The sequence below is a fragment of the Augochlora pura genome, chromosome 1, assembly GCF_028453695.1.
Source record: "Augochlora pura isolate Apur16 chromosome 1, APUR_v2.2.1, whole genome shotgun sequence".
NCBI lineage: Eukaryota > Metazoa > Arthropoda > Insecta > Hymenoptera > Halictidae > Augochlora > Augochlora pura.
The window spans coordinates 18,804,744-18,829,107 of record NC_135772.1 but is presented as its reverse complement, the minus strand read 5'-3'; the positions used below and the strand labels follow the sequence as shown (position 1 = coordinate 18,829,107).

Here is a 24,364-nt window from a genome sequence, read left to right as displayed (position 1 = left end):
GGGGTTAATGGATTCTCCGCGACCGCGTCAAGTACGTTTGTAATCTCGTTGCATTTATTGCTCGACGAACGAGGTAAATAACTCTCTGGTAAGAAGGAGGTAAATAATTCTCTGGTAAGAAGGAGGTAAATAATTCTCTGGTAAGAAGGAGGACGGAATGAGACGGTGCAGAATTATGGCGGAAATATTCATTAGACTGTATACTGGAAAAACTGTAACGTATCGCGCGGTATACGATACATTGCGTCTGATCAGGATCGTGGCGGGGAACGTGGTCTCGAAGGTTTTCGAGGTCGTAACTGTCAAAGAACTGGCGGAAAATCAGAATTCATGACGAGTCGACAATCCTTTGAGGCCGCGACAACTGGCTGTTACAGGCGAAACACGTAAATAGGTTTCTAGTTTACCGGGGAACCTTTTACGCAAACTAGTTCCGAGACGCGTAGACCCCGGCGGCTTTGAAAGTAAATCAATTCGATCGCGAAACAAGGGATACGGTATTAATGTTGCGACACGATGGTCTGACGAACCAATCGGCTTCGGATCTGTATCGTGGAATGACTTGTGGATGAATATAGTTTTATATTGTAAATGATATTTAAAAGATATTTAAAATTATATAGAATTTTAACCGGGCATGGTTCGAGCTTGCTGGCAATTATGGTTAAGGAAACTCTTGATACTGTTTTACCATTAAACCATACATTTTTAATTTTTACTTGCGGAACACGCATAATTCATGACTAACTAATTTTTTTCAATTAAATTCAAACCAAATTTTAACCAAATACTAACTTAATTTTAACTGGACATAGTCTAACCTTTTTGGCAATTATGGTTAAGAAAACTCTTGATAAGGTTTTGATATTAAACTATAAAATGAAAAACTAGTACTTCGGTGATAAAAGAGTAGAATATTCAGCGATGGAAAGCATTTAATAAATAACAGCGTTATTAATTTTTGAACGGCGAGCTTGCGAGTCTAATGCGCGCGATAATGCAAGTGCGGTCTCGGAGACTTCAATGCGCGGTGAGAGAGCATCGCTGCGGTTCATTTTGCGAGTGTCATCGAAAAGCGGAGGATTTCGTGCATTTCTCACATTTTAGAATCGAAGTAGAATATTATAAATGAATATTATATATATATTATTAAATATCCTTAATAAAATATTATTCCTGGTAAAATTACAAGACTGAGATATTTTTATTATACCTACTATTCGATTCGTCATAATTCACTTTTATCGCCATATCAAAATAAATACGTATCCGAACAAAACTATAAAATATAGAAGCTGAAAATAAATCAGAATCGACGATTGAAAATTCAATAGAAATAAATTTATATACATAAATTACTTAATTAACTTATATTAATTCAAACGTATGCAACGAAACAGATAAAAATAACTGTAAATAACAATAAAAAAAAATAACAATTCATCGACACGAGAAGAAAATCGCGATAATAATTTATTCGGGGAAAATGTCGTACGCGGCGAGGTCTGGCGCGCGACGGTAACGAGGGCTGTTCCACTCTCGGAAACGGATCGTACGGAAACGAGGAAGCGTGGTATGCCGGCGGTGTGTCACGTAACGGCCCGTTAGCGAAGCCTTTTGTTAACACAGTTGCATAAGATTATGCAAAGATCTGGGTCGTCGATCGCGACGAAACGAAAACCAATCTCTGCCCGTCCGATTGACGGGCCGGTGCTTATTACGTTGCAACTGGCGCGCCGATGGCCTTTGATTTAGGCTCGCGAACGTTAGAATGCGCGGACACGTAGCGTCGGTGGCCCGTTAACTTCGTGCTTACTGGCGGATCTGTCATCGGGACCGTTTCTGCCGCCGGGCCCGCGATCTTCGCGATCCGATCCTAAAACCGCGACGCCGATCGATACGAGAACGCGTCGACATTTGAATCGGAAGTGCAGGATCTCAGGAGAGAATTAACCCTTTCATTAGCACTTTAACTCTTTCAGTAGGATATTAATCCTTTCAGTAGCATATTAATCCTTTCAGTAGCATATTAATCCTTTCAGTAGCATATTAATCCTTTCATTAACACTTTAACCCTTTCGCGAGAGGGTCCTGTGTACACACGGCAGCCATTTTTTTGTCCACAGAAGCTGACGCCGCTTATATAATTATTTTTATTTCGCCGCTTATATAATTATATTTATAATTATTTTATATTATATTTAATTATTTTATTATAAAATAAAGCTACAAATACATTGGTGGCGAAGTATGGTTCACTTGCGTTATCGAGAAACGACGACAAAGCATGGTCACTCGCGCCGTCACAAAATGTTAGCGAAGAATGGTACAGGTGCGCCGTCGCGAAAGGGTTGAGGATTAATTGTTACACGTAGGCGAACGTAAAGAGGAAAAAAAAAACCTCGTCGACGAACAGAAGACGATCGCTCGTCGTCGTTTCTCGATCACGTCTAAAGCCATGTATTATATAGCAATGTCATGGGGCCCCATGTTTAGGTCTCCGTTTCCAACAAAACGAAAGCGCGGAAAACTTATGCACGGCGGCGATGAACGCGGAAATGCTACGCTGCTAATGACCCTGAAGAGGATTACCGTTCGCGGAGGAGCATTCATTTCGGTTTAATTGCTCGCCGGAGTCGGGCCAATTGGAACCGAACGCGCGCGCGCGAGCGCTGTTGATTAAATTGTAATTAATGATAACGCCGGGCCGTTCACATTGTTGCTAGGAAACTACACGGGGCGTTAACGAATCGACTGCGTTTTATGGTCAAACGAGTTCGCCTGCCGTTAGGTTTTATGGCTGTCGTTTCGCGATTCGCGAAGAAGGATTTGAAAAATTTAAATCTTAATTTACAAAGGAGACATTATGGTAAATAAAATTCTTCGAGATGTACTTATTTCAATACTTATTTCGGTACTTATTTCAGTACCTATTTCAGTACTTATTTCGAAGCAAATCTTTAAACTGTCGTAATTTACTATAGCATTAGGCAGTGGGGGTTAATTTCCAAATGTAGACAAATAACCGCATGACTCATTCATGATTCATTTGCCACACGTTTCTCCTGTTTCTCTTTAGTAATAAATCTCTGAAATCCTTCGTCCGTGTAATTCGAGATTTCCTCACATTATTCGTCATATAATTGTCTGGAATCTGGCGCGCGACTATTTTCGATAATCTCTTAAACTTTTACAAATCTCTAAAGACGACTTCTTTTTTGCGAAGAAGAAAGTTTTTCGGGAATTTCACGTCGAACTTGACACGAACGCTATATTGTATATACAATCTTTTCTTTTAAGAATGAATTATTACAAATTCAAGAATTAATTATTACAAATTCAAGAATTAATTATTACAAATTCAAGAATTAATTATTACAAATTCAGGAATTAATTCTAGTTTTTAAGAAAATCACAATTTAAATAACCTACAGAATATATTCGTCGCAACAGAAAATATTATTATTCGCGACGACTGTGCTCTTCAAAGACAGCTAAATAATTAAAAATAAAATATTAAAACCCAGTTCAATATGCTCTATAAAAAATCTCGATAAAAATAATACCGAATTCGCCTGATTTTTTTTAAACTCGCGTGCTCTCTCGATCGAGATGAAAACTCTTCCTATCCGACCGCCTCGTTCGATTTCATGACGATTCGTAATTATTCGAGAGCGAACGTCCGCCGCGCAGCGAAATAAGAAAGTAATATTGTTCGAGATCGAGGGAAGGCTTTCCAAAAAATGATCGTCGAGAGGAAGGCGGTAGAGGAGAGGAGAGAGAGGCGTATCCCACCTCTTCTTATACGGGCTCACGGATGAGTTCACGCTCGTGAAATTAGGACCTGGTCCGAGGAGGACTCGATACGAGAGAATGCAAACTTTCATCGCCCGGAGCACTCGGACACCGGGAGAGTGATATCCACGTGTCCACTTTCATGAATCGGGTCCCCACAGCACGGCACATTTTTCCCAGAAATCGTTCGGCTACGTCGACAGAAATCTGACCCTATTTACACGACCGGCCCGCCGGTGGACCGAATTTCATTTTGAAGAAGCGAAGAACCTCGACTCGTTCGAAGAGACGATGTACAAAATAATCATTAATAAATTTGTTAAAAATTAGGATAGATTTCGTCGATACTGTATTTAATAGAATATTCAAGCATCGTAGATTTTAAGCAACTCTTTGAATATTTATAGTAAATTACAATATTACAATATTAATACATGTCAAACTTAATAATCATGGGTAATCACACTTTAATAACACAATTTTTCATATTGTAAAATATTATAAGCATAACAAGTATCACAAACGTAAAACTATTATAAAAATATAAACGGAAGCCTCGTTAATAATTTCAATATGTATACTTAAGTACAGATAAAAATAGTTACAATATATATTTTTAAAAATTAATTTTTGCTGCTATATATCCGTCTAAATTAATTTGACACGTTTGTAATCATTATTAATATATTTTTCAATTTTGAAATCTTAATACTGTTAACTTCAACAAGAATTGCATCTCCTGCATGAATTTGTTTTAAAACCAATACACAGTGCAATCAGTATACACCAGATCCGAAATTAGCCGACAGTGGTTGGTCGACTGTCGGCAATGTCCGTGCAAGCGGAAGGGAGTAAAAAAACAGGATCGATTAACGTCATCGGGGCTGGTGCAGCGAACACAGCGTTAAGGACACTGGCGACGCTAACCGTGACCCGTACGCGTCCCTTTCGAATTCCCAAGTCGTCCTTGATCAACCATTGAAATCTGTCTCACTGTTACTCCACTAGCCAGAGCAGCGAACGCTTTGCGCGCATTTAAATCTGGCTACGAAACCGAGCCGCGAGCGTTTTTGGAATTTTAAACTGTGGCCCCGCGCCAGGAAACCGCAAAATTTGAATGTCGCGTTGCGAAACCCTGACTGACGTCGTCGATACCGTGAAATTAAGAAATTTGAGTAACATTGAGATTTTTGGAACCTTGAAATTTTTATCTTGTTTTATGGAAATTGGAAATATTGTAATTTTATGGTCAATTTTTTATTTTTAATTTTCGAAGATTTAAATGTTGTTCATTTTTAAATATTTTGAACTATTACTTTTGTAGATTAGAGAAAATTTATTGTACCAATTGTTAGGAATTTCTTATTTTTAATATCTAATTTTATAGTGATCTTAAAGTGAATTTATGGTGATCCTAGTTATTAGAGATTTTTTATAACACAATATTTAATATATAATATTGATACTAATATTTCAAATTTAATGTCGTCGATTATTTCATGAAATTTTCAAAGTTAAACAATTGATCCACAGATAATAGATCGCATTTTTAATTACGCGATTATCATTCACTTAATCGACTCCACGAAATTAATTATTCATTGCAAACGATAGAAACGCACCGGGAGTGAGTCAAACCGATCCGATCACCGTAGGTGCAAGGGTTAAAGCACCGTCTGCGTCACGCCGCGAATTTATGAATAATATACCGCTTTCTTTGGCGTAATCTCGCGACTGCATCGGCGAGTTTCATGCATCGATTCGTGTGATATAGTTTCTGTCGCCGGTGTCCTTTTATAGAGGCATTCGGCATCTGTGACGCAAATGTCACGAAAATGCCGCTGCGCCGACTTCTGGCCAATCGATTTGCATGTTGAAACTCGTTTGAGTTGAACGGGCCTCTATGGCAGCACTAAACGGTGGTTAAATAATTTTGTACTTGGTACTAATCGAGAAATTAAAAATGAAAAAAATAGAATAATGGAAAAAGGCAATTAAAATTATTGTATTCCAGATCTGTTTCGACCGATTATTCAGTATTAAAAATCAAAGGAAATTGTGAATATAAATACATCTTTATGGCGCTATTATTCTTTTAATTAAATTTATATAAGGATTTATTCATGGACTTTAAAAACAATATTAAGCTGATTTCTATGTTCGCTGCATCTGATAACAATTTTTATTTCCGATCTGTTTGTAATGAGTATATAATGTTCGTAGAATAACTATTATCATGTTACGACAATCAGAAAGCATTTCTATTGTTGAGAACGTAATTTGAATATTTTAAAGACCTCCTGACATCTTCTCTCTCTCTCGACAAACATGGCCACGACGCGTCTTACACTAATGAGAGTGATGTAACCGAGCACGAACCTACGCACGACCGTAATACTATGCATAGAAGTGAACAGAAACCGTCTTCGCTCGAACAACGATGATCCGCCTAATTAAATATGGTATAAAAGTGTAGCTTTCAAGAATTTTTTAAATCCAAACTTTGGCTTATAAAAATAACATGAAAACGTGTTACGACAACTTCAATACCGCCGCGAGTGACTAACTTGCTAGTAAACAAAATAATTAATTAACGAGTAAAACTAGCCCTTAATTATCCAAAGACACGAAACTGCGAGAATTAATGCAACGCCTCGTTTGCGTCTGGCCGTGTTCCCGAGAAATGTGTAAATCCAGTGCATTCTCGGTGGTCGTTTGATTAGGCCACGAAACACGCTCGCGAGGACGTGTACGGTGAACCGCGGACGTCGATCCGGCGTTACAGCATACGGACAAATAAAATGGCGAACGGAAAAGGAATTCCTCCCTTAGAAGGCGCGACAGAGAGTTGCGCAAACGGAGCGGCTGAAGTCGCGTTTCTCGCGGGGTCCCGGAGGCATCCGTTTGCTTTTTTCCCTGTCGGCCGGAGAAAGTCTCCACCGGCGCTGGAGGAGATCTGCCAAACGGGCGAACAAAGACCGGGAGGGGAAAAAAAGCAATCGGGATACTGTTGTTGTTGCAACTGTACGCTTTTTCGGTCGTGGAAACATTTTCTTCCTTCGCGGTGGGCCAATTTGAACTGTGGATAATTTGCTCTATGTTCACTGCGATGGAGACAGGGGGAGGAAGAGTGGGGTGAATTGAAGATATATATGTAGTAGCAGTATGTAAGGTGTATAGTATGTGCTAATAGAAAATGTAGCACTAGTAGTATATTGAGTACATAGTTAGTACTATGTCTAGTATATAGTATAGTCTACTATTATGTCTAGTATACTAGTATCATGTATAGACTAGTCTACTATAGAATATCCATACTATTCTATAGTATGGTATCGAATATCTAATATATAGTATACACTTAATAGAATATCTATAATTATAATACAATGACTGCACTACGAATTTTCATATAAAATAAAGATTGTCCCTAACAAGTTGCAACAAATAAAATATAAATAGAACATTTTTCTTTTCTTTAATCATTTTAATAGATTGCTCAATTATTCACCGACCATTCAAAATCGTTTTAACAGATTTAATAATATTAATTGTTTTAATAAAATAATTGTTTGCTATCTTAACTTGCAATTACTCGATTTTGCTACAAAATTCCTGTACCCATCGATAGATGTTCCCATTTGTTAACGCTTTCCCCGAAGCAATGGCCGTTTCCCATTCGGTTAAAAGTACACGGGTACTTTCATTAATGAAAAACTGTTGCAATTCAATGGGAACGGTGTAATAAATTTTCTACTCGCGTTCCTTACGCGGAAAATCGTTTTGCGCAATGAGAAAATTAGTCGTGAAACCGCGATGTTTCTTTTTCTTTTTCTTTTTTTCTTCTTATTCTCATCCGATTCGAAGCAAACGATCCTAAAGGTTTCTGATACTAAACATGGGAAGTGTTTCGTTTTCAGCCACTTTCCGTAGATTTCCCAATAACAGAAAAGGTAACCGACTGCGGGGAATCACTTTTTCCAGCGCGACCGAGATTTCCAGTTACATTAATTAGTACTTCTCTTCGATCGATGGCTTTCCCTTTGGAATATCTTATGGAGGATCCAACTGATTCCCATGATTGCGGAAAGGATCTTTTTTTCTAACCGTTGTTCATTAGTTCGAATATTTTAGGCGGATTAAATATTTCAAGCACAGTTTAAATATTTTTAAATTTACATCGAATTTACCATAATTTATACGAAATTGTATTTAAATCGGTCGACTTTTTATATTTCTATAATTTTATAATTATATAATTCTATAATTCTATAATTCTATAATTTCATAATTCTATAATTCCATAATTCTATAATTAATTCTATAATTCTATAATTCTATAATTCTATAATTCTATAATTCAATCATTCTATAATTATTTCTACAACTCTATAATTTTACATTAGATTCTATGTTATATACACCTTTAATTAAGATCACTATGATAAGAAAAATAAGCGTGAAAGTAACCGAGCTTCTCGCGAAAATTACGCACGGTATCATAGCCCCCGGATCAAACGTTTCACGTTCCCTACAGCTTCAGCGAAGACAATGGCACACTCCTATTAGTTTCAGTCTGACAGTTTCAATAATCGCTGCAAACGCTCGAGGGAAGACTCGCCTTGAAATTTAAGAAACGTCTTCACGATTCTATCGTCCTTCTCCGAATACTACTGCCAATTGTGAAAACCTACTGTCCGTGTCACTGATACAATCCTTTCACAATGTTGTTAGCAATATTCACTTTGCCAACGAAACGATGACGAGGTATGATCGAGCAAGTATTAACAAACTGAGATTCGACTAAGTTCGACTGAGAGACTGTATTACACAATGTATTTACGTATTTTATAATTAATAATGCATAAGGAAAATTATGAAATATTTTACAAAAAGAAAGCACAAGAATAAAAAAATGACAGATGGAAAAATTTGAATAGCTCGAAAGTTAATAATAATTAAATAGCAACTCAACTGTCTAAAATTAATATAGCACGTTTTCAGCTACAGAGACTGTATAACAATAAAACATAAAAAAAATGATAAAATATTTTACGCAGTTTCTTCAATAAAAATCTCAAGAATAAAAAAAATGACAGATGGAAAAATTTGAATAATTCAAAAGCTAAGAACAATTCACCAGCAACTGAACTGTCTAAAATTAATACAGGACGTTCCACAAACGTTCGTCGTAGCTCAACAAATCGACACTTTTCCAAGACGAATGTACCGTGCATAATTCAAGAGTTAAATTACTCTAATCGACGGGGATATGATCGGTGATTAAACGTGATTAACCGCTAAGTAATTTAGCTTGTAAGACACGTGAAGCTGAAAGACACACGACCGACCGAGAAGACGTATTAACATAGCTATGTTACTGGAACATGATTGACCAGGAACGCATTCAAACGTTCTTGATGAGTAACATTAAAATCACATCGTTAGCCGCTCGGGTTATGTTTTCTTTGATGGCTCTCCTGATTAGCGTTTGTTCGTCTCCAATAATCATTTCTATTCCCAGTATGTCTTCATTTGCATTAATTGCTCGGATTTGACAACGGGAAAAATTAAACTATGTTTCGAAATGGAAGAATTAGTGATAAATAAGTGGATAAATGGACAAGTGGTAAATCAGTAAGAAATCGATAAATTAATTAGAAACAAAGAAGTGAATGAGAGAATAATAAATAAAAAATTAATAACTGGATAAGTGATAATTAAATAAGAAATTAATAAATGAGTAAGTGATAAATAAATTATTAAAAACTAAATAACTAAGAAATCAATGAATGACTAATTAATAAATAAAAAAATAAATAACCGTATCTAGTAAATCGCCCACAAAATAACCAAATCGGACGCGTCGCAGGCAAGGGTTAAAGACGATTTTCGTCCTCGAAATACGAAAGATCGACCGTCGCGCCGCCAACCGATCGCTAGCCCACGTCCGAGCGTCGTTGTAAACCGGAGAGCCGCGATCTCGCGTGATCATATGATCAACACGAACAGAGGCGGGGATCGTTGCATTATCCGCGTGATTTTTCTCGTCGCGGACGGCGGTTGGCCTTGCGGGCATTACCACCGTGTGTTTTCCATTCACCGGCGGCAAAAGAGGGAAAAGATCGTCGCGCGCGCGCGCGCGCGAGAGAGGCCGGCCCGTTCGTCTTCTCGGTGAAAGAGTCGTCGTCTACGGCTCGTTAATATGTAATATACGATCGTATCGGACGCAGCGAGCGCCGCGGATACCGCAAACGGACCGCGGCGGCGGACGCTGGTTGCAAAACGGCCCGCCGCGGTAACGGCGATCTTATCTCCAAACGCACAGTTTGTTTTCGCCGCGTCCACCGTTCGACGCGCTTCTTCAATGTCGCTTATTTCCCGGAAAGTCTGCCGGCGATGGACGCCGGGCCAGTGGCAACGATCATCGTCGGATGTTCCTTTTTTGGCGATCGACGCGCGATACTGCGCTTCGCGGTGTCCCTTTGTGCGCGTTCCAGTGTTGGTGAATAAAAAAAGGTGGAAGAATGTTTGAGCAGATGGAAGTGGTAGCTGGGGTTCGTTGAAGCAATTTCTTCCTTGACGAAAATGCAATTCGAGGATTTGTTTATGAGTTATCGAGGAAAAACGGGGGCCAATGAGAGAAGAGAACGGCTGACGCGACGCGGTTGAGCCAGTGAGCGATGGAACCCCAGTTCCGCTCATTGGCTCCGCCGCCTCGAGTCAGCCGATCTCGCCTGTCATTGGTCAGTGTTTTTACTTAATAACTCGTAAACAAAGCCACAGATTGCATTTTCGCTAAGGACGAAGGTGCTTGAAATAACCTTAGGTACCTCCCATTTCCATATCCACAATTTTTCGACGCCTCCTATTCGTCGGCACTGCAATAGACACAAAGCGAGGCTCAGCCAATGAGCGAAGCCCAGCATCGCTGATTGGGTCTACCACCTCGCGTCAATTGATCTAGTCTCTCATTGGTCAGTGTTTCTTGTTAATAACTCATTAACTATACCTCGAAGAATATTTTTGTTAGGAAACAAGTTACTTGAAATAACTTCAGGAACAACTAATTGCTAATGACTTTTAGGACAGCCTGTATATTTGTAATTGAACCGTCAACAATAACCTCTGATAAAAACTGCTCAGTTATAACTTTTATCAGTTATAACTTTCCTCAGACATGACTTTTGTCCGACGATCAATTTCAACACTGAAAAATTAACGACGACTTATTGCAATCGCAGGTAATTATTGTCTTAGAAATCCCGAACAAAATAATTACTTGGATCATCATCTTTCCTAGCTGGTTCTCTGATTTCAAATGTATTAATGCGACGACGGATACCGTACGATAGCAAATGAGTTTCTTTTTTTTCGTCGTACATGCTGTACTAAGAATATTCGAAGCGTGCGTGTTTCCGCTTACGTAACAATTATTTTCCTTTTTTTTTATTTCCGGTTCGCAGTGTTACAGGCCGCTGATTCAGCCCAACATTACATTTGCTTGTATGTTTATTGCAACGGGGAACAAATAGGATACTGGCTACGAGTTTAATAATTAATTGATGCTGTGAATAATAGTATTATAGTAAATTATGTTTACTACACTATTAAATTAAAACTACACTATTAAAATTAAAATTACCAAATTGAGCCAACTAAATCTGTCAAACGCTACTATTATACACTATTAATACTACTATTATACAATATTAATCAATGCTATTATTATAGTACTGTATCAACGTCGTAATACTATAGCATATTCTTTGAAATAAACTAACTATTATTACCGTAACATCATATACTACCAAAATCATCATTACACTACAATATAAATTAAAGAACGAACAAAAAACTCTAAATACACAGCCATAATCTCAATTACGCCACGGCTATAGCTAAAATGACAAATGCACGCAAACGTACGATACTTAAATGGCCTGGGTAGAGTTTGCAAATAAAATCTCTAACGAAGCGCTTTGCATCGCGCGATACACGGCTCGTTCTCAGGCGAACGAGATACGACAATCAGATACAAACGCAACAAGGAAGACTAATTCTCGGCACCTCGGCTTCCGAGGCGCGTTCAATTACGGGTGGCCCCGGCACATAGTGTATAGCAGCCAGCGGTCGCGTAATTTGTTTTTATGATACCGCGAGCAATTTCTCGCGGGCAGGCTTACGAGTCATCGTACGAGGCTAAGCTAATTCCGCCGCGGAAATTAATTGAAGAATTATGTGCCGGCTCGTGCTGACGAGACAGGTGCATGTTTAATAAATGTACGGGGCGGTGGCCGTGTTATCTAAGTAAGTATACCGAGAAATTAAACATTCGTGGGGGGAGAAACGATGGTCTCGAATTCTTTCGAGTTTTTATGTGGTTTGCAGTTGCTTTATTTATTATTTATGATATAGTTGCTATATGTGCTATATTATTATTTTATATAATATAGTATATGTTATATTATCTAATATAGTATAATTTATATAGTATGGTATAATCTATAATATTTATTCAATAATTCTATTCCTTTATTATATTTAATTTTATTAACACGTCAACTGTATTACTTTATTATATTTAATTCTATTAATATATAAATTCTATTCCTTTGCTATATTTAATTCTATTAATATGTCAATTCTATTCCTTTTCTATATAATTCTATTAATATGTCAATTCTATTCCTTTGCTATATAATTCTATTAATATGTCAATTCTATTCTTTATATTAAATATTCGACATTGGACGCTTGAACAACGTGAAGCATAATAATTAAATTTTTACAATCTACTCACATAATTACTCATTTAATTTAAATTTCGTGTCATCCAATATAAATTATATTTCTATAAAAACAGTCGCAATGAGAACAATTTCTCCCCACTTCTCACGTTAACAATACTATCTATATACTTTTCAGTTTCTTCTTTATTGTCACCTTTTGCTTTTAATAGTTTTCTGAGACGAAAAAGCTGTATCAGTTTCGACGAAGAGAGCCGATAAGCGGGCCGCGTGGATTTCGTAAATTACACCGTTAATGCCCGCTCGAACTGGACCCGTTTCGAATGGGGGCCCCTCGGTGAAACGCGTGGCGGACGGCCGATCGCCGATACTGGATCCTGATCGAGGGATCGAAGAAGCGGATGCCCGAGCAAAACGCGCGCGCGCGCAGCGCGAACCCGTTATACCGCGTTTATAACACACGAGGCGCTCTTATATTATTTTCTAATGCGCGCGCGCGCGCGCGAGAGAGGTTCGCACATCCCAATTTCCGAACGGATTATGCATCGGCCGCGTGAAAATCGGTCTCATTCACTGTTCCTGCCCCGTTTTCGCGGCATCGCCGACGGCATCTGCGGCGGCGATCGATTTCAACGCGAACCATGAGGGCCGATTTGCAGGGCGAAATGCACCGAAGGGACGGTTAATTGTTTTATACCTTGTTTAATTATCAAAATACAATTTTTGGGATTTTTTGATACGTTGATTGCGACATCGAGCTTAAAAAATTAATAATAATAATAATATGTAGATATATAGATGTATATCTACATATTATAATAATTATTATTAATTTTTTGAACTTAATGTCGCAACGTGTCAGAAAATTCCGAAAGCTGTGTTTGAATAATTAGACTAGGTTTAAAACAATTAATCGTCCTTTCTATGTGATTGTATAGATATATGTATTGATATTATAATTATTATTATTAATTTTCTAAACTTAATGTCGCAACGTGTCAGAAAATTCCGAAAGCTGTATTATAATTTTATTTATATATATAAAATAAATGTGAAAAATAGCAATCGTCGCAGATTGAGTACCGAATACCCTAATCAATTTTTCCGATTACATTATCTCGCCGCGACCAAACTATACCATTAACTTTAAACAACTTGCGGGAATTAATTGCTCTTGCATAAATAATTCAGCGATTTTTTAATCCTCTCTAGCTTGTCGATTTCATAAATTATTGAACGCGAATTTCGAAAGGTCAGAAGCTCTAAATTTGTTATTCGACCGAGAACTAATTATTTCTCTCTTTTTTTTCACGTCGACGATCGCTGTTGAAATTAATTGATTTAAATGTTTCGACACGTTGCTGAAATTAATCGATTTAAATGTTTTGATACGTCGCTGAAATTAATCGATTTAAATGTTTTGACACCGCGCTAATTATTTTTTGCAAAAATTGGCTACGCCCCGCTTTCCGAGGAGCGTTGTTAGTTAAGCCAGGAGGCGCGCATTGTCTTTCCACTTATTTTCTGCATCATTTGGGTCACTATACTTTACGCGATGTATTGTGTACGATCGCGCACACCGTTACGCCGCGCCCGCGCGCCTCGCCGCGCACCGCCTTTTGCAACACCTCTCCCAGCCGTCGCGCCGCCTCTCAGAACCCGTCCACGCTTGTTAACGTTAATTCCATTGAATCTATGCAAAATTAGTTCCATTCACTAATCCACCGACGTTTTTCAGATCAAAGACGATGCATCATAACAAGCGCGGGGGCGGTGAAAACAAAAACAAACGAGCCAGTGATTAATCGCGGGGGAGGTTATGGTTCAACTAATATTGTTAACATAAAAAGGGTATTGGCATGGAAAAAAAATAAGAAATAAAATGTTTGATTTTATAAATTCTAAAATTCTATTTAATCGATTTATTTCATCGATTAAATTCATTAATTTGTTAAAATTGCATGTTTCTTGATAAGTGCTATTTTCTAATAGAAAAATTTTCTAATAGAAAAAAAAATTTTCTATGGAAAAATTTATTACCCAATACCTATGTCTAATAACAATACCAAAACCTAGGTGTAAAAGTAGCATAAACCACCCTGGACATTCTAATATATCGCTTTTGTCAAAATCTCTGCCTGGAAGTTTACGAAAAAATTCCAAAATCCGCTGAAAACGCGTCATAAAAATACGAGAAATCCCTGCAGAAAAATTGTCTCACAAAATGCTATATAAAAAGCGTCTCAACAGTCTCTAAATAATTAAAATAATTATCGCTGCGATTGCATCAATAGCGACCACACTCTTCCAATCCCTCGACCATAGTCTTCCAATCCTTCGCCGCCTGTACACCTGTCGAATTTCCCGCGACTATTCCCGCAGAAAATTCCGCCGCGGTATTCGAAGCGTATCTGTCTCGGGTCTCTCGCGGGGTCTCCGGCGACAGCGCCGCGTTTAAACACTTTCTAATTCGTCCGGCGGGACGCGAGAAGGGAAGAAAGAGACTTGTCTCTCGCGGAACACGTTGTGCAACGATCCCGGTGGTGCAGGAAGAGCGGTTCTAGGAAAACTCGGGTTTTGGATCGAACGCCGGACCGCTTCGACGGAAAAGCATTTTCGATTTGCTTGTTTCCATTTCTTTTTTTCTTTTTTGCTGCCGGCCCCGATCGATCGCCGGGGGATAATTGTCGCGCGGCGCAAGAAGCGGACACGAGGATAATTCACCTCCGGTTGGAACAGCTGTTCTTCCGCGTCGCGGCCGCGCGGAGATAACGTCGCCGCCTCGCGTTCCCATTAATAGGACATCCACTTTTAAAGCGGCTCACCGTGTAGCTCTCTCGCTGCGGAAGGAATTGTCCGGCCCGGGCAACTGTTTTCCTGTTGCAATTAAGATGCGACCGATGTTAACGCGACGGGACAACGCCGGCTAACAAACGACGCGGCCGTGTTCGGAACGAGCCGAGCCGAGCGTTATCGCGATTAGGGAAATTATGTTCAGCTGACGCGATCCTTTCCCACCGTGTTGTCTGGATCGCGGTGATCCTGTTCGAGAGAATCGCTCGATTTCGCGATCATTTTTCTTTTTATCACTTTTGAACGTAATTGATTCGTCGCAGTGGAAATTCGATAATTTTTCTGACAGCGGATACGATAGCGTGATTTGTTTTATTTTGTTACTGTTGTCCACCGTGCTATTTATTTCTATGGAAGAGATCTGTTGCGAAAATGCTCGTATTGGATATAAATAATTTTTCTGCTAATAGTTCGCAATTTTTCTGTAATAATAAAGGAGATTCGAGGGTCAAAGTAATTATGTTAAATAAGAATTAACTCTATATATTGCTATATTATTATTTAATTCGAGACAAATCGAGCTATTGTATCCTAGCCGATTTTATATGCAAAATAGAGATTGTCTGTATCGATTGCAAAAGGTAAAAAATAAATAGAAACTAAATAATTGCTACTATTTTTCTCACAAAATATATAAAAATTCGCAATCCAATCACTAGATTTAAGAAAATTATAGACTATTTAAACCTATTATTAATTACAGCTATTCCCTTCAATAAATAACATTAAAAACTGTGATGTACAGTAATCTACGGGATGGCTGAATTGTTCTAGTATACTTTGCGCAACCGAACTGGTTAACCTAGTACTCCGTGGTTCAATCAGTTCTCGCACATGTAGTTCATTTTTTATTCATAAAAATATTGCAGAATGAAACTTCAACTAATATCCATAGCTAAAAATATTATACCATAAGAAATGGAGGCAGAAAACTGTCGCAATGACTCATTGCTGAAGCAAAATGTCACACAATTCACCAAGGCCACTGGCCCGTCACTAGAACATTGCAATTCGCAACGAACACTGCAGTCGATCCGATTGCTAAAATACCAACGAAACTGGTAACTTCGGATCGCAGACAAAATTTATCATTTTCAGGCTTTGTTCACGGGTCGCACAATTTATCATTCGAGGTCGCACGGTACCGAAATCGCTGACATACATCCAATTTGGACGCAAAAATGGTCGTTTCAAAATTATTAGATCAATTGAAATATTTTCATAGAAAATGACATTTCAGGAATTATAATATTGCGACAAGTGTTATAACGAAAAGTGGAAGAAAACTAAATTAATAGGATTGTTTTCGCTGGTGTCAGGCAATGCGCAATAATTAATTTTAATGCTCGATAGGTTTGGTGTTATGGACGTGTACTGAGACTTCACTGTGCAATGAAAAGCATCGAACACTGATTGATTTCCTCGACAACGTCATTTTCGCGAAGTCAGTGACAGAGCTTGTCACGTCTGAGTTATGTTAAACGCAAAACGTATATATTAAACAAATAACATATATGTTAAGCAAATAACATATATGTCAAATAAATAACATATATGTCAAGCAAACAACATATATGTCCAACAAATAACATATACGTCAAGCAAATAACATATATATTAAACACATAATATAGAGCGTTACGTTCACTGAATTACCGCGGCGTAAAAACAGATCGATTTAGCAGTCGTCGAGTTTAAGAACTAAGCGCATCGGAAAGAGTAGTTCTACTCGAAGCGACGGCGTAAGGGTAGAATATCGTGGCACAAGTACTCACCCTCGGACAGCGATCCCGGTGCGGCGGCAAGCAGCAGAGCCGCGAGGAGTAGCAGTTTCGTGAACCAAAGCCTCCACATGTCTTCGCCCATCTGTATCCCGGTCGCACGTAGCTGCGGCACGATATTACCCGGAGACGTGCAGTCTCATGTAAACTGGTCCGGATGGATGATGCCGTAGCCCGTTACATCAGTACCAAAACCGTGATGGGAACTACCGTGAACCTGTTCTGCACACCTCGGATCCACCTTGCCCGAACTGCGAACCGATTTACCAAGCTGTCCCGTCGCGATCCCCTTCAACAGGGTGAATTTCGGCGACGATCCCGAACAAGTAACAGGTCGGAAAAGAAAGGATGGAAAAAAATCGAAGATAACAATTAAGACGTCGGTCGAAGCTGCGTTGCCTTGGCGCGTGAACAATGACAAATTTTCCACCTGGTCACCTGGACTTGAGAGAGAGAGAACGGTTAACGAGAACTCCGGTACTCGACGAGCGGAGCAGCCGACCGATTGACCTTTCTCCGAGTGCGTAACTTTGTCTGTGTCCCGGTGAGGACTGAAGGGGAAGCAAGGCCCGCCGCCGGGTGTTGGGAACCGGAGAAAGGTGTATCGAGAGAGAGGCCAGAGGCGAGCCGGTAAGGCCCCTCTTCTGTCGCTCTTTTTCCCCCACTTTGTCAACTTACCCCCTCTTCTTTCTCTCTTTCTCTCTCTCTCTCTCTCTCTCTCTCTCTCTCTCTCTCTCTGTCTGTCTGTACCCTCTTTCCCGGTTCTACTCCTTCTAATCCAAAGTTCCAGCTTCTTCCTCCTTCCAATGGTAGCGGAGGACCGTTTCCCAGGCGCGCGGGCCCTTTCCTCGCCAGGCTGTTTTGTTGTCACCGTGATTGCGCGCGGTGCTCGCGGCCTTGGCTGCCATTGTGGTCTATTTTATTTCGGGTGCCTGCTAATGACGTCGTTCATCGAGATAACATGATATTTTTCATTTTTAATTTTTGATTGGAATTTATGTTAATTATTCTGACTTTCTAAGATTGGACAGAACCATGAGACCCACCCTTAACTTAACGCAAAACTCAACACGAAGAACAGAAATTTGAGTTAATTCTCTCTGCTCGGCAATTATATATCATAAACTGATTTTTTAATGTTCTTTAAACTATATACTGTTAAGCTACATACTGTTAAACTACATACTTAACCCTTTACAGAAGAGCGCAATTATGGCGCGAGGATGAACATTCAAGGCGCTGAATCGTGTGCTACGGAAAATCTGTAGGAGCGTTATTTTCATCTATGAGAAACAGTTCAACCGGGATGGTATAGACAAACGTGCATACTATTATCGAGATATTCGAAAAGAACCGTTAACGAAACTGCGACGTCGGACGAGCGGAGGCGAAACGATGGATTGGGAGCTGACGTTGTGTTCGATGGAGGAACGGAAGTTAATTTTTTTACAAGAGAACGTGAAATAACATTGAAAATAGTAACGCTACGAAAACTCGAACTACGCGATTTTTTATTTTAAGGAATAAATATTAACATTAAGTTGATTGAGAACTATTTCTACATATTTTAATATATAATTAAATTACATATACTTGAAACTAAAAATAATAGAATAATATCATCAATTTGATAATCATATCATATTAAATTTAATTATATATTTATAACTATATAAATAAGAATTTTGTACTGTTTTATAATATCATCTTGATACTAAAAAAAGTAAAGAATGTCCTGAACCAATGCTCCTAAAGTAAACAAATATGCATTTTCCATTGACTTTTGTTTACTTATTTATATAAAGTGCAACTATGCGCTAAAACACCCAAGTAATTAATAATACATTCAACTATATTCTTCCCCCAGCAAATTGCGATCGTTAACTAACTTTACGAGACTGCTTTCTGGAAAATAAGATATAAATATATGCGCGACGAAAACGTTTTACTTTTGTAGAAACCCAGGTACTCTCTACCTAGTTTACTCTAAACAAGTTTAACATCAAACCACTATCACTTCGACTGTGTCATACAAATAAATTCGTCGGTGCTTGATAGTGAAGGTATTTCATGCTATCGCCGGCTGATCACGTTATTACTGCATCCAAACAGATATTTGATCAAGCAATGCGTTTACTCAAAACTCGTGCACCGTTTATAAAAATTAATTGTTTGTAGTTATTTTTTAAAATCTAGATTGTACCTTATTAAGTTTCATTTCGTGCTACCGATTAGGTGAAAATATACTCAAACATTTATAATATCCTTATTGTAACGAGATTAAATAAATTCTGCTGCAAACAAATTAACAAAAAAATACCAAAGGCGCATTCTGCAGTAAAACTAGATTTGTGAAAATTCCGGATAAGGGAATTTTATTAACGATAAATATTTAGACCGAAAGGATTAAAATTTCAAGGAGAAATTGAAAATACAATAGCGAAGAACCAGTTTCGCGAATCGATCGAACATACTGTTAAACAATGGTACAAGGGAAAGGACAGCCGGCATCGAGTTATTTATAACACTTTGCGTTGAATGACTCGGAATGCAATCGAGGAGTCTTTTGTCATCAAACGTGAAGACAGTTTCTTTCTTGCCGGATAATAAAGTACAACGCGAGACATTAAACGAAATATGCATGAGGAAAGTTGGCTCATCAATTCCAATGGCAGACGACTGAGGCAGCTATGTATGTCCGTGCTCTTTCTCTCGCTTCCTTCTCGAAGTCACGTATTATTCTCGTACCGCGCGACACTGTTCCGACCGTGTACCACATGCCCACCCGTTACATAGCACCTCCTACAGTCGTTGAACAGTGCTGTTACATTTACGCTAATTTACGTGTCAATTTCTCCGCTTCTTAATTGTTACGTTCGCCGCTACGGTTCAAGAAACTATGAACCGAAACACTAATTTACATCGTTATCACCTGTAACCCTTTAACGTGTACACTCGTCATGGAAAAAAATAGAGATAAAATGATTAATTTTAGTTAAAGGTGTTCGTAGATATTTTACAATAATTTTAGAAGGATTTTCCGAGAAAATCTGCACACTATGTGATTAATAAAATATATAAATGTTACCAAAATTAATCAAATGGAAATAAAATAACTAATTTTGATTAAACATGTTCGTAGATATTTTACAATAATTTTAGAAGGCTTTTCCGAGAAAATCTGCACACTATGCGATTAATAAAATATACGAATGATAGAAGAATCAATTAAATTGGTGGACCTGGCTCTGTCGATGCTGCGACAACGGATCGATTATAATCGAGATATCTGTAAATAGAAACGTCCCAAATTCTGTAGAAAGTGGCAAGCACAAAACTTCATTTGCAAAATAGGTGAAGTGATCTTTACACTCTCTATTCACGGAGGAACTGCTAAAAATGACTTTCCAAAGCAACGGTGTTGGCCGCGCGGAGCTTACGGGTTAGATTTACTTTTGCCCGCGGTGAAAAGGAATTTATGCATAATCGTCGCCGCGGACCTTTTTACACGTTTAACACGTCTACCGTTACAGTCGTCGCTTAATTACGATGATTTCTATTCGAAGTTTATCAGTCGGCGACGAGGAAACGACAGAGAATGAATTCATTGAATCATTTCACCGTACGAACTGTGTAGAGATACTTTTGACGAGCGCTGTATCTCATTAACTAATGAAAGAGTTTAGCCTTTTAATTTTGCATTTGACCTATTCGTGAATGTTTAAAAGCCGCAGTTTAATTATAACTAATCTCAGAACGCGGTCATTTCTTTGCTATTTCAAGTCTTGAATATTATTCAGATATTTCTCGGCTGTTTTAACATTATTCCTGTGTCAAATGATAACTAGTAATTTTTGTTATAAATACAGAAAATCCGCAGTCTATTTCTAACTTATATAAACCTAATATAAGCTATAACGAGTCTAATAATTTCTTCTAAATCGAAATAAAATTTATTTCTGCTGTTATCAAAGTCTAAAAACCGAAGTAAATAAAGACAAGAGAATTAACAAAAATTATCTGGTCCTATTAAGAACAGTATTAACAACAAACAAGTGCTAATCAACGGAGCGTGAAAAGAGTCGCAGTAGAAAGAATTAATTAACAATAAACGAAGCAAAAGGTCTCGAGGACGCGCTGTCCAACGCAAAAATTCGATCGGTCGGCGTCGAGCGGACTCTCCCGCGTATACTCGTCGCTCCATCCGGCGATCCGTCGGGCCGAATGCCGGTCGGACACCTCCAAACATGGTGGTCCACCTGTCGCGCTGAATGAACTCGGCCAGGAGACAGGGGGCACGGTTGTTGGAGGAACCTGTACGATAGTGGCACGGCGAGCAAGGTGGGAGGTTCGCATTATAGGTGGCGACCCGAGGGACCTACATTCGCGAGCGTCTTCTCTCCGCGGCCTCTGTGCCACGGTGGAGCCCTCGTCTCCTAAAGTATTCGTGTCGATGTCGGTTGACTCGCTTACCGAGTGATTCTCGAATTCCGTCGTCGAGATTCCACCGGAGAAATTACTCCCCACCTGCCTGCCCGCCTGCCTGCCTGCTTTTTTACCGTCGCCTCCTTTTTTTTTTATTCGGCCGAACGCCCGTGGACCGCGAAATTGAGCCTGGGTGTTGCGGTGAAAATAGCTACAGAACTCGTCGGTGTTTAACATTTCTTTGGCCGTTCGTCTGACCGTCTAGCATTCTCTCGGCGGATCGGCTTTGATAATCGAAAGTATACTGGAGATACAGGCTCGATATAATACCTATTTTCGTACATTCTTCGAACGGCGATACGCTTGGACTCGTAGTTGAAATTATCGGTTTCAGGATGACGATTTCTTTGCGCGCTACGAATATTTGTCTCGGAGATCGTGCGCGGAAGTAACGAGAGAAATGAATATCGAATTTATCTTATAAACGGAGCATACGTAGGAAATCGATTACAATAGCATCGACGAGGTTCTAAAAATCGTAGATAGGAGCGTGCGAATCTATTGATTCGTCAAGATATTCAATAAACTCGTCACTCAACGGATTCCATTGAAGCGCACAATAACTGTACTTTAGTAATGAAACGCTGGCCGCGTCTGTCGGCTAGTACATTCCGTTCCCTTCACATCCGAGCGTGTATGCCGATCGAACGATATTTCTGACACCGTCTGTTACGATGCACTATTTACTCTCGACGTGCCGAACGCCACAATGGTGCGCGCACAGTTACGGCACGCGTGTGCATCAATCTCGGCGACGACGGGGGACGAGAGTCGCGCGTTAACGCCGCGTCATCGACGTCGTCTCGGTCTTCCGCGTAACGGAAGAAGTTCGCGGAGCGTGTTCGCAGCAAAATCCGTGGCAAACTTGAAAAGGCCGCGGCGTGGACTTTCTAATTCGTCGACACGGATCTCGTCTAACGACGAGGCGGATTAGCGTCACGTATAATTGAGCCGGCAGAACGCAAGGACGCCGAGAGCTCGTAAAGCTCAAGCGAGCGTAAAAATGGCGGTGCAGTTCGCGGGTACGGTGGCATCCGCGCGCGCGCTTGCTATGCCAGGAATCAAAACGCGATTATGTTCGCTCCAACCGTTACCTCTCCGCCATGTCTCATCGGCCGTATCGACCGACATCGCGATCAACCGCGAGAAACCGTCCGACTTTGCCGTCCCGCGGCCACGGCCCTCCAAACTTGCGCAATCCTGATACGATTGTGCGCGATCGTTCCGTAAAAATGATCCACTTGTTTTCTTCCGCGCGATTGTTATTCGCGGCGCTCCTTGAAAGACAAAATACCAATTTTAAAATACAAAACTAAAAGTGTCGGATATTAAACTGTTGTAATATCCGTGTAAATAGAACCATATTTGTACAATCTAAGGATTGATACTACGATAACATTTCATCCTATTTATGCGCACGTTAATCATGTTAATTACTCGAGGAATACACCATTGCTGTACCGAGGGGAGTCAAATCGAATTACAGCGCGCAATACCTTTGATCCTCCGGTTCATCGGGACCGCTCCAAGGATAATTGTTTGAACTTCGTACCTGATTGTTCAATGTACAGTTAGGTCGGTCTTAGGGATACAGACGTAAATCTTCTAATTCGATGATTATTAACCTTGAGGACCTGCAGCATAGAAAATAGAATGAACAATGATGGAAAACATGCCGCTGTCTTATTTATCTTCTTCTAAATAACGCGAAAGTCGCAAGGATGCATTGTCGTGTGGATTTATAGGAAAATTATGTGTGTCCGACGAACCAGTGAAGTCCACATTCCTTTCAGGAGCTCCTATTTCCAATTGTGAAAGTAGCAACTATATTTAAATATATGTGTAATAACTTTACTGCGAGTGTATAGATGAAATCAAGATCTCTAGCAATAACTTCATTCTTGCGTGATGATGCATCCCGTCAGCTTGCTACTTAAACGAAATGGCTAGTAAGTGATCTTTTAGAAATATTTGTTCGAGCATCGAACAAGTAATCTCATGGGAAAGTCCGACCTCGTTTTTATCTACACACTTCCTCCTTTATAACGAAAATGCGTATAATAAAATAGACGAATCTTATTCGGTCGCGTTGTTTGTAATTTTAATCTATAAAACTGCGTTAGTTTGATCTAGCGATCTAGCGATCTAGCGATCCTTGCAGATGGTGGCGTTACGATTACAGAGGAAACTGTGTTAATCTGCGATCTTTTTTACAGAAAGCTGCTCGCGAAACATTTCTCTCCGATCGTTATTGTATCATTATCTTTCATTAAGTCGATCCTCAACGATTTGCCGTTCGCAACGAAAGCAAGGTTTCAGCATTGCTTTTGTGACTGCTGAGTTTGGTAAGCGGCCATTAAGAAACAAATGGCATAGAAAGTGCAATTAACCGAGAAACAAGTTCCGAAGCTGCATCGGAGTAATTAGCCGTGTGTTTGTACGCCAAAATTGGTATCGGTTTGTTGACATCCAGTAGTCCACTAACGTGTTCTGTTCGTTCCTACTTCTGTTTCCGTTCGAGCACAGAGATATAGACTGGAAGTTATCAACCCATAACGGAGATGCAGAATATACCGATAATTTAGCGAAGCAAAAGCCATGCCAACTTTCACTCTTATCCACGAGATCGCCTTTCCTCTTCCCGCAGTGCTCCATCAAACCGATCCATAGTTTCTCAGAGAAATTCCTTGGGAAATCATA

At 39.4% G+C, this 24,364-nt stretch overlaps 1 protein-coding gene across 1 annotated transcript in view; it reads right to left on the bottom strand.

Moving 5' to 3' along the window:
* The window catches only part of LOC144468501 (uncharacterized), a 108,258-nt gene extending 90,994 nt beyond the window's left edge, over positions 1-17,264 (bottom strand). Inside the window, exon 1 of the mRNA XM_078178041.1 lies at positions 17,174-17,264. Within this exon, the coding sequence (XP_078034167.1) occupies positions 17,174-17,264 (91 nt within the window). The remainder of the gene's footprint in view (positions 1-17,173) is intronic.
* Between the last annotated feature and the right edge of the window lie 7,100 nt (positions 17,265-24,364).